This window comes from Crocodylus porosus, unplaced genomic scaffold (assembly GCF_001723895.1).
Source record: "Crocodylus porosus isolate Cpor-Errol unplaced genomic scaffold, CroPor_comp1, whole genome shotgun sequence".
NCBI classification, from domain to species: Eukaryota; Metazoa; Chordata; order Crocodylia; family Crocodylidae; genus Crocodylus; species Crocodylus porosus.
Window position 1 is genome coordinate 51,690,307 of NW_017728947.1, and position 12,406 is coordinate 51,702,712.

General features: G+C 42.2%; 1 protein-coding gene across 4 annotated transcripts in view; it reads right to left on the reverse strand.

Moving 5' to 3' along the window:
• NUMB (NUMB, endocytic adaptor protein) overlaps positions 1–12,094 on the reverse strand; it is a 54,380-nt gene extending 42,286 nt beyond the window's left edge. For all 4 annotated transcript variants that reach the window (XM_019551223.1, XM_019551221.1, XM_019551222.1 and 1 more), the window contains exon 1: positions 11,950–12,094. In XM_019551223.1, the coding sequence (XP_019406768.1) occupies positions 11,950–12,075 (126 nt within the window). In that variant the 5' untranslated portion in view covers positions 12,076–12,094. The remainder of the gene's footprint in view (positions 1–11,949) is intronic.
• Positions 12,095–12,406: the final 312 nt, after the last annotated feature.

Below are 12,406 nucleotides of genomic sequence, written 5' to 3' on the forward strand. Positions count from 1 at the left end.
CAGAGTCACAATGTCTCTGTACTCTATGGGTTTTTCCCCTGTAGTTTTGTCCCAGGTCCCTCAAAAAGGAGTACCTCAGTGTTAAGGGAAGCCAAGACAGCAGTACCTTCCCAGCACAAGTGACCGGGGCACAGGAAGCCATGAAATCTTTGAAAAGCAATTAAAGTTTGGCCAAATAATTAACCAGTGAGAACTCAACATTAGAGGCGCACCGATACATCAGTCCAATATCAGACTGGCGCCAATATAAAGAAAACTGACTGCATCGGAAATCAGCCTGATGGGGCTGATAAATGCCATGGCATGTGTGCAGCCACAGCGCAGCACACAAGCAGCGAGGAGCACAGCCTGGCAGCATGGAGAACTGCGTGCAGCTAGTAAGTGTGTTGTGGTGAAAGGGAAGAGGGAGGGAAGGGACATGGGGGGAGCAGATCACCGCCCCCTCCCCCCATGGTGAGGGAGCAAGTGGGGCTGGGGCAGACATTGCCCAGCAGGGCACACATGGGGCGAAGCAGCTCTCGCTGCTGTGCACTGCTTGTTTGCCAGCTCCTGCCACTGCTCTAGCCACTCATCCAGGGTGGGGGAGGGAGCATGTGCCCCCAGATCTGTGCAAGATGGGCCAGGTGGGCTGCAGCTGTGTGCCGCACTGTTCTATACTCAGGGTGGGCAGCGGTGGCACTAGGAGGGAACTACGGGGAGTATAGCAAAATTTGGGGGGGCTGCAGCCCCCCCCAACCGCCTCAGCCTGCCCTGAGCACAGCGCTGCAGCCTGCCTGGCCCATTCAGTGCAGATCCAGGCACCCAGCAGCATGCCCTCCTGGATGAGTGACAGGAGCAGTGGCAGTAGCCACCCCCACCACACCTCTACCAGATGGGCCATAGTTCTGTCCTGTGCCTGATGTGCCCTGCCCAGGCAGCATATACCCCAGCCCCAGCTCCACTCCCTCCCTCATTGCAGGACGCATTGATCTGCGCCTCCCCATACCAGACTTCCTCTACAACAGACTTACCAGCTGCACGCAGCTGTTATCAGAAATTAGATTGGTATTTGCCGATATGCCACCTTAAAAATCGGCTATTGGCATTGGCCCCCGAAATCTCTATCGGTGCACCCCTACTCAACATGAAAACAGTCTCTCTCACATCACCACATGATCAGAATGAATCAAAGCGTTACAAGCTACCTAGGCATAAGAGAGGAGTCGCACTTTTTCAAGTTACAACTGCTGTGTGTAAAGGTAAAGGTCTGTGGACAGGAATTAAATAGCTTTGTATAATTTGATATTTGTTTAGAATGAGAAAATATATATATATTCACACACACACACACACAGCAGAGCAATACCAGCAATGTGAATAGTCAACGTATGACCTCACTGCAATACTTTCACAGTTCTTTCTTCCCATTTCAACCATATTTGAAAAATAAAGCAAGTGTGTTCTCAAATCCCTCCTGACTAGCTAGAAAAAAAACCTTGTTTATTCTGAAAATTCATTTATAGTGCATGTAGATATACACAAATTTAGAGAAGAGAGACTTAACACAAGGTAAAATGGCTAAAAATCATTTAACACTACTAGCAGCGGTCCGATATCAGACTCTAAATGCATACCATTTTTTGTTTATAAAAGGAGTTCAAGAGTTTAATATGTTTTTCTCCTGGAGTTGGTGGTGTGTATCCTACTCTAGCTGGAGAATCTAGAATCTAAATACCATACAGAAAGTGGAGCCAGCAGACTTCTTTAGACATTAAAACAGAAGGTACTTGTCACTAGAAAGAGGCTATGGGGAGAACTGACGAGTTAATCCCAGATGTATCTGACTGCTAAGCTTCCAAGATTTACAGGTACAAATTCAGCTGTTCCTGCTGCTTGACATGTCCAATCAGATAAAAGTATCAAGAACTTACAAAATTTATTTGCTTAATTCTGTTATGTAGGGAAGGGAAGTGACCTAATTTTTTTGATCTGAATTTCACAGATCAGTTAGTCTAAGTGCATTTGTATGAATAAAAACTACTTACCCAGAGGGACTTTTCAAAAGGCATTTCAGACAAAAGAAGCCCAGTGTCAAATATTTTAGTTATTAAAACATAAAACAGCTGCAAATTCTCAGTGAGGTAGTGTCTGTAGCAGGAAAACATTTTTAATGTGCACATGTCAACAGATTTCACTTTTTGTAGTGGAAATGGTACATAGAAAACAAGAGGACCCTTTCATCTGTTACATTTAAACTAAAAGAGAAGTAGGACAGACGGAGTTTTCGGCTCGTCCTAGGCTTTGTACAAAGCTTCTCTGGCATGCTGCTCTTCTTGCTCAGAGGCTGGATTTACTCTTTTAACATAATACTAGCGTTCTTCCTCTTCCCTCTCATTTTCCCTTCCACTGTTCTTAAAGAATCACTCCTGAAGGGAAGAAATATGCATATAGTTTGGAAAAGACTCTCAGCAGTTATAACAGTTGGCATTTAACATTATGGGAAACCTAACTGTCTAAAAATTTAGTGCACACTTTTTCCCAGCCAAAAAATGTTAATAGAATGGTTGAGGTACCATGTCTAAGAGGATACTGCCTGTCAATTTGAAAGTCAAACTTCTGGCACAATACAGCTCTGGTCCCTGACTAGAGATACTAGATTTAATGTAACAGGAAAAAATATTAGGAAAAAAAAAACAACTTCCTTTGTATACTGACCATCTGTGCATAATAGTTTGCTAGTACAACCACAATCAGATACGTGCTACAAGAGCTTCAGATGGCATTGGGCAATGCAAATACCTTCATGTTCACTGGAAATTCCATACCCAGTCTTTGTATCAGAAGTCTTTTTGGCCCATGGGACCTTTGATTGTGGCTATTTTATCACAAAAGAGATATGCATTTCAGCTGGTCCAGAGTAATGGTGCCTAATCTTTTTCCCCAGGGGGCTGGACTGGCAGTGTCCAGTCTGTCTGCAAGCCAGATCCCAGTAGTGGTCCCAATCTGATGTTCAGAAAGGCATGGCAGGCACCATTTGACTGTACAGAGGAAAGTGGGGGGCAGGTCAGCCTCAATACAGCCCCACAGAGGGAAAGAGGCATGGCCCAGCCCTGAGGGGTGAAAGAAGGCATGACCAGGCCCCATGAGGAAAAGAAGTACGGCCCAACCCTCTAGGGGGCAGAGGGGGCATGGCTAAGCTCCAATCTGGCCCCACAAGGAAAGTGGGCATGGCCCAGCCACAATAAAGAAGTGGAGGAGGAGGAGGAGGAGGAGAGGGCATACTTGGGCTCTGACCAGCCACACAGGGATTTAGGTTTGGGGATTTGGGTAGGGTGGCCATATTAATTGCCACCACTCCCTCCACTGTTAAATGTCTGGACCCATGGGGAGCCTCACAGGCCAGATGCAATGGCTTCATGGGCTGGAGGCTGAACACCCCCGGTCCAGAGATTTGAGCATCTGATTAATTCCATTACTTGTTTTTGTGTTCTTATAATGAGCAAATCTATTTGCAGATGTTCCTGATGGGTGCTAGAAGGTGAATATACTTTAAATGGAACGGAATCTTCTTTCATATAGACCATATTCTACACTACACTTCTATATGCATCTGAGTTTGGACCCACTGGAGAGAATTTTACTTTAGGACTGAATCTTAAAGTGCTACCACTCCAAAAGAGAGCAGATTCTAAAGTGATAATATTATAAACTTAAAATATTTTTCATGTTCCTTAGGTACATTAAGGTTTTGTTTCCTGAAAAATGCTTATCTATAACTGTTGTAATCTATCTGGAACTTAGGGGAAGGAAGAAGCACCCTTCCTCCCTCCATTATGAGCTAGCTGTGACACTTCTATAAATAGTGCCACCACCAAAGAACCAAAATTTTGATTTTGCAATCACTGAGTCCCTTATGTACCACATATTGGGTACCAACCTGGAACAGTGGCAGCAATTAATCCAGTGGGACCCACAGCAGGGAAGCCTGATTCAAATAAACAAAAAAAAGTAACATGCAGAAACTGGCAGGCAGGATTAAACTCACCAAGGAAGTCAGATTTTGACACATGAATTGCATAGCTGAGGAAAAAAAGATTCTTCACATAAAACAGACTGAGACAGGCAAGGGACTAAAGATAAAAAAGTTATGGGAAAGCCTGTGATCTCACTTAAGTAAAGGGATGAGAAGTGAGACACCAGCCAAGAATAATGACTAAAACACAGGAACATCTAATAAAAGTTGACCTCAGACTTAGTCTGCAGAGAGATTTTTCTTTTTTTAAACCTGAAGCCAAGCAGCAGAAGCAAATACTGTAGAGAGCTGACAACTCTAAAATTAAGAAGACATTGTTAGAAGGGTCAGACCTAACCCTATGGAAGCACCTCCAAACAGCAAGAGCAGCTACAATAAGTATTCAGCAAAAGGAACATAATGATTACCGCAAGTACAGAAGAGCAAGTAAGAGGAACCAAAGAAGCAGGGGAGTGACCACATGACAGTCCATATACTGTGGAAAGCAACAAAAGGCCATGTAAAAAATGCCCAGTCTATGGGCAATGGTGCAAGACGTGAGAAAGTTTTTTTTTTTTGTATTTCCCCAGTATCACAGATATCTCAGGAGAAAAATGACAATGCGCAAGGACTTTATCTACATTAAAAGTCTCTCTCCTGCAGTGCAACTTTCCCAAGTTCACAGTTACTCAGTGTACAGGCATTCAGAAGGCTGTCAGCAATTCTACTGCTGTGTTTGCAAATATGCTACTGATTCAACCATGAATTCAATTCCAGCTGGATTGTAAAGAAACCTCCAGTGCAATTCCATCACCACTAACGAGCAAAACAGACTGGAAAAATATGACCTAGTGTTGCTAAGGTGCAATACAGCCATCCTAAAAGTCAGTGTGTGTGAATTCCGGTGGTTAAGTCCACAAAATGAGATTTTATGGCCTGGAGCTCACAGTAGTTGACATTCTGGAGTACAATCCACTGTTAGGAACCAAGAGAGCACAAACCATGGATTTCATTGCAGATCAAACTAATGGGATGCCCAAAATCTGTTTAAAATGGGACAGTCCTGACCAAAAAAAAAAAAAAAAAGACACGATCACCCTACTAAGATGACACTACTGGGAAGAGATGCACTGGGGAGGACACCTACCAGATAACACATACAAATGCCCATCTAGAACATCTATACATTTCCAACTGGCTCTAGGTAACTTAGAAGCATAAAAATGAGCTAGGGTGCTAAAGTTTAAGCCCATTCATATTCCAAACTTGGCTACATTGAAAGAAGAAACAAGAGAGAGTAGGATATTGCCTCCTACAAGAAAAGGAAAGAGCTAGGTCACCGATTCTCAACAGGGTGCCTTGAGATCTGTTCAAGGGTGCTGTGGAGTGCCACACAATACTGACTGGCACTGTTGAGTGTGGAAATATGATTCACAAGATAAATCAGACATTTCAAGATGGAATTCATGGTGTTATACACATTCTGATGTTGTGGTCTTTGAGTTCTGTGCAACAGAAGAGTTGGTCTATTTTTCTGTATTCAAAACACACATAAACCACAGGTGAAAATTAAGAGCTAGCATTTTGTAAGTGGTGTCACATCTAACAAGGGCTGCCTCAAGTCTAAAAAGGGCTGAGAACTATGAGCTAGGTGTACACAAGCCAAAGCTTTTATGTACAGGGGACCAAGCAGTAATCTCAACAGACAGAAAGAGCTCATATTATGAGATGTGTTCTATACCTAAGGAGACACACACATGCTTGACATAAGTATGCCAACTGGCTTGAAATACACATCCAACAGAAAGCATACATGAAGCAGCAAGAACAACAGTGGATAGATAGCAGCAGGGGACTTACATCCTCATGAAGTACCAACTTGACCAAGTAAAGAATTAGAAGATATGCCATATTTTCTTGCATATAATGTGCCCTAGATGAAGATATGCACTTTGTTTTGGTGGGGAGGAGGGAGAGACAGAGAGAGAGACAGATCTTTCCATGTAGCAGAGTAGCAGCAACAGCAGCTCTGGGGCCAAGCCTGCTCATTGTTCTGTTCCCTGTGGATCAATCACATATGGACTTTACTTTCATTTTTGCTTGGTACAGTCAGACATCACTGTTATTGCATTTCCTTGCATATAATGTGCACTCTGATTTCTGCAGCTGTTTTTGGGGGGAGAGGGAAGAGCTGTATTGTATATGAGGAAATATACTATTTTTTTTTTTTAAATGGCAGGTAGATTGCTATCCAAATTTTGAGTAGGCCATATCAACAGGACACTCAGGCAAGGCAGTCTGCAATGTAGGGTACATCTAACATGCTGTATTCAGTGAACCATAGCAAAATACAAAGGATTCAGTGACAAATGGGAATTGTAGCATGAAACATGTTTCCACAAGTATCTAGAAAGCAATGCGAAGGCATCAATAAGAGACAGCAAAAGACAAGCAAGGGTATAAGAGTCAAAAAGAGACTAGTGTTGAATCACTGCATGCATCATGTCAGATACTAGCTAGACAATAGCTTTGCACAGGGACTGGACAGAATGAACAGATGATCAAAACACTTGTTTCCCCAAGACACTGACTACTGCTGCCTAGTGGAATGACAACATAACTATCTTATATTATGCAGAGAAAACCATAACTAACCAGGCAAAAAAAATAGTCAAAATATGTTGTTTCATTAGTCCTGCAGATATTAGGAGTAAATGGATATTTCTTTCAAATTCATAAAACAAAACCTAGCCTTCTTGAGCACCTTGACAGCGCATCCCATGCTTCACTGAACCTATGTAGCTCCTATTCCACCCCCAAGTTTCATAGTTTCTAGGGTTGGAAGGGACCTGAGCAGATCATCAAGTCCGACCCCCTGCCATGGCAGGAAAGAATACTGGGGTCAAATGACCCCAGCAAGATGTTCATCTAACCTCCTCTTAAACACCCCCAGGGTAGGAGCCTGCACCACTTCTCTTGGAAGTTAATGTTCTTAGCTAGAGTGAAAAAACAGCCTGCAGGGCTGTGGAATAGGAGCTACAATACCAGAAACAGCTAACAGACAGCAGAAGAAAGGATAGCTTGATTAGTGGAATGTCAAGACTATTCAAAAGGAGAGAGGGTTGTTAACTTCTGTGGAACAAAGAATTTAGACGTAATCAGATAGATTATAAAGAGTCATTAAGTCAATGAACTCCCTCACTGGTGCCTGAATAGAAATGCTGCTGCCACCACCACCAGGCAGTTAGTTTTAAATTTTGGGTGAAGCAAGAATCAGTGGGGTACAACTGCAACCCCCTGGATCTGCCCCTGGTGGCAGGCAACTTGGGTGATAGTGGCTTGGCCACAAAGCAAGAACTCAAAGCTCTAAGCTGGAGAGCAGCAGAATAAAGACACTGGACTTCAGAAAATCAAATTAAACTCAAGGAACTGGTGGGCCGGATCCCTTGGGAAGTCAGTTTGAGTGGTAGAAGAGTCCAGGAGAGCTGGCTATACATTAAAGGGGGCCCTTCTAAGGGCACAGGAGGAACAAGCTATCCTGATGAGATGGAATGTGAAGTACAACAAAAGGCTAGCCTGGCTAGACTACAATCTCTTCAATAAGTTGAAACTCAAAAAGGAATCCTACAAGAAGTGGAAACTTGGTCATAGTCCTATAGAAGAGCATCTCATGGGCATAAAGGAGAAAATTAAGGTGGCCAAGGTACGATTTGAGATACCACTGGCAAGGGACATAAAAAGGTAATAAAAAAGGGATTCTGAGCATCAAAAAAGAAAGATGACAGCCACAGAAACAATAAGCATAAGGCAATCCAGTTACAGATGATGCAGAGAAGGCTATTGTATTTAACACTTTTTTTTTTAAACTTCTGAAGCCTTCACAAATAGGGGTAGCTAGCAGATGAATGCAGTTGGCAGCAAAGATAGGGAAGGAGACAAACAGCCTAAAGTAATAGTAGACCAGGTTAGGGATTACTTAGAGAAGCTAAATTCTTTCAAATTGGCAGGGCCACAAGGGATGCACCCTAGAGTACTAAAAGCAATTGGCTGATGTAATTTCAGAGTTATTAGCTATCCTTTTTGAGAACTTGGAGAGGCAGGGAGGGTCTGGGGTAAGGTCCTACATGACTGGAAAAAGGTAAATATAGTGTTCATCTTCAAGAAAGATAAGGAAGACCTTGTGAATTACAGACTCTAGTCATATCCTGACCTTGATACCTGGAAAGATCATGAAACAGGTACTCAAGGAATCTGTTATGAAGCACTTAGGAGAGAACAAAGTGATCAAGAACCGCCAGCATGGATTCTCCAAGAGCAAGTCATGCCTGACCAACCTGATTTCCTTCTAGGATAATGTGACAGGCTCTGTGGGTGAGGGAGAACAGTGGATTCAATATACCTTCATTGTAGCCAGGCTTCAATGAAGACACCGTTTCCCACAACATGCTCATCAACAAACTAAGGAAATAGAGACTAGATGAAAGTACTATAAGGAAGATACATAACTGGCTGCACAACTGTTCAATGAGCAGTTGTTAATGTTTCGTCTCATCTCCTCGTAACTAGACATTAAGTGGGGTTCCCCAGGGGTCTGTCCTGGGTCTGGTACTGTTCAACATCTTTAATGATATGAATGATGGGACTCAGTGCACATTTAGGAAATTTGTGGATAACATCAAGTTGTGGAATTGCAGACACTCTGAGGAGCCAGGGCTATGATCCAAAATGACTTGGATAGATTGGAAAAAAAGGTCTGCAATCAATCAGATGAGATTCAACAAGGACAAAGTGCAGAGTCCTGGACTTGGGATGGAATAATTGCATGTACAGATACAGACTGAACAACGATTGGCTAGGCTGCAGTACTGCAGACACGGACTTGCAAGTTACAGTGGAACCATATACTGAATACAAGCCAAACCTGTGCTCTTGTTGCAAAAAAAAGCCAACAGCATATTGTCCTGTATCAACAAGTCACCTGCAAATCAAGGGAAGCAATTATTCTACTCCACAATTCTTCCATTCTATTTGGCACTGATGAGGGCACACCTGTAGTACTGTGCCCAGTTTTGTGCTCCACACCAAGAAGTATGTGACCAGACTGTAAAAAAGTACAGATCATCAAAAGTGACTAGGGACCTGGGAAGCAAAATTTAAGAGAAAAGGCTGAAAGAACTATGGCTATTTAGTCTGGAGAAGAAAAAACTGAGGGGGAATGGGTTTTGATAATAATCTTCAAATGCCTGAAGGGCAATTACAGAGAGGATGGAAATGGGCTTTTCTCCATGACTGCATGGGACAGGACTAGGGACAATGGCCTCAAACTGCAGCAGAGGAAATTTAGGTTGGAAGTCAGGATGGTCAAGCAACTTGGAGAATCTCCATCCTTGGAAATTTTCAACAGGAGGTTGGACAGACACTTGGGGCTGGACTAGGTGACCTTGTGAGGTCTCCTCAAGCCCCACTTTCCTATGCCTTAAAGATCAGGAATATTCCTGCTAAAAATGCACTCAGTTAAGTTTGAATTACAGCTGCTTGGCTTCTTTGGCCAACAATACAGTTTACAGAAAGTTATTTAACAACTCATCTCATTTTCCATCCCTTCTCATTCTCAGACTTCCTCCCTATCCCAACCAGAAGCCAATATGTCCCATTGATCCAGGGAAGGCAATGGTTGGAGCAAAAGCTAAAGTAAAATGCCAAATGCTGTTTTCTATAGCTATATCATGAGACAAAGTAGGTTGTTGCCTGCAAAAGCTCATGCCTCTCTGAACTAGTCTCCAAGGTCCCACCCTGCCCTACCTTCTGCCTTTCATAGGTGAGTCCATGAAAACCATAAAGAACAGAGCAAGATTTCCCTCCTTAGGGTAAGCATGATGATATGCATTTGTCTACAAATGTAATAGGTGAAACATCTCTGGAATGTCTCCTTGTGAACTTCTGAAAAGGAAGTTCTTACTTCCATTTTACTACCTTCCAGACTGCTGTATATTTGAAAAAGCGGTCAATCTGCTGTGCTCCAGTGATGAACATCAGGAAATAGAAACACCCATTTAGAGAGAAGCGCATACACAAAGACATACTTTTCCTGGAGTGTACGAATTACTGAACAGCCCCTAAGTATTGTCTAACAGGATATTCTCTTTCAGTATGACAAAGTTCTATTCTTCTAAATAAGCAAAATATAGTAACACCCACCAAGCTAACAACTCCACATTTGGTTTATCTTGTTTGCTCATAATGGCATACTTCCTGCCTGGATCTGCTGAACACTGGTTAACACCCACTTTGAATCCCAAACCTAATAATAAAATTTTCCATTACTGCCCATCTCAATGCATGGTCTTCTGGAAGATAAAACCAGAGCAATTTGTTATCATCAATAGGCCTGGTTAACTTATGCAGTTAAAACTCAAAATTCCCATCTTTTACAGTTGAATTGTAAAGTATGAACTGCCTTATGCACCTGTGAAGTCAGCTTTAAGTTCTGACCAAATGAGGCACCTAAATACAGAAGGGTTTAATCCAAAACTTTCTAAGCAAGCTCACATGGCCCACTAGGCCCAAAAGGGGGTCACAAGAATATATAGAAAGGTCATGAACAAACCTGAAAAATGGATCAAACTTTAAAAATGGATTGGAGGAGAAAAACATGGAAAACATGGGCTTCCTCTCGCAGGCAGCTCCTTACAAGTAAGTCTGTCACGGGGAGGGGGACACAATATAGACAATGTGTTGGGGAGGGGAGGCGCTGCCCTCACTTCCTTTCACTGACAGCTGCTTGTATGGCCAGGCTTCGGCTCTACCCTGACACTTCCTCTCCCCTGAAGGTGAGATGGGGTGACAGGTAGCACAGGTGGAAGCTGGGCCACAGGGGGTTATAGGTTGGGAGAGAGGGGCACCAGCAGGGCCAAGGGGTTGTTTTCTACTTAAACTATTTATTGGCTCAGGACTGACCATCAATGTTTACAAATGGGTCGTGGTACAAAAAAGGTTGAGAACCACTGCTATAGCCAAGAGCACACAAGGGAATAAGTATCACTTTGCATCAGAATTTAAATTCAGATTGATCTCACCTCAAAACCAGTGTTACATACAATAGAAACAATGTGGAAGTTCAATGTCTACGTGTTTAAAAGCTATTGATTTGTTTCAAAGCTTCTTTCAAAGTTCTAATAAAAACTGCACATTTATTAACTAGAGCCCCCTTCCATTTAAATGCAATGCTACCAATCTTCACATAGAAAAACTTACAGCTTGCCAAACATGCACCTGCTTCACAAGTCAGAGGATCTAGGGATATTACATGTAAGTGTAGATGTTTCATTGCTTCATGACTCCATAATCTTTAATATAGCTTTTACCTAAATAGTTTTCCCTTCTACAGACATAAGGTACTTACTGCAAAAAAAGCTTTTAAAAGTCTGATACCTTAGACTGTTTGGTTTCTACAGATTAAAACAGGTCTACTGCTTGTACATTGTGCATGTAGAAAACATACCCTTGTGACACCTGTCATAATAGCACTGAACAGTTAAATTGCACAGTTGGATTCAATATTATCAGTGAAAAGGAGATTTAGTATATCTGCAAGTTAAAGCCACAGCTTAAACTTAACATTTAAAGTTGCTATTACCTTTTATTTATTCCCCCCAAACATAACACTGTACTTTCCTAAAACACCTATGAGGTTCGATACTTATTCTGCCCAACAAGCAGAGAAATACAGCTATGATTTATTTCACCCAGAAAACAGCAGTGCCAGAAACATTCAACAGTGATTTTTCAGGGTATTTTTGTACCACTTGTGTTGCGTTTTGTTTTTTTAAGCCACATCCATCAAAGAAGGTTAACTGTGAAATGGGCCAAAAGAAGAACATACGGGGCTTATGCCTGCCAGAAAAATCCCTGATAATTCATGGAAAGCTAATAGCTAAAAGGAGGAAAAACAATCTTACCTTAACAGGAAAGCTGCATTTACCAGTGCGAACTCCTTCTTCATCCGTTTGCCACTGGTGAGGTCTGCTTGCCTCTGGAACATAGACATCTTTCTTTCTCCTAAAACTTTGCCGTAATTTGTTCATTTCTCAGGCGTTTAGTGTCCTAAAGATAGAAAAATATTTCAGCAGATATTAAAATGTAAGTTTTGGAAGTTAAGACCTACCAATAATCGCTACACATTATTACATAAAAATGTTGTACTTCTGCAGTAATAGACCTCTCACTGAGAGTAAAAGCAGCCACGTAAGCAATATACTCAACTACCCAGATGCAACTTTAGGTGGGCTAAATTAGAGCAAATCTAGAAGCAAACTTAAAAAGAGGGGTCAAAGATATGGCACCCATGCTTCTTGAGATGTCCTTCTCCCCTCCAAAACATTTCTCTTTGATCTACCAGATGCTGTAGGATGCAAA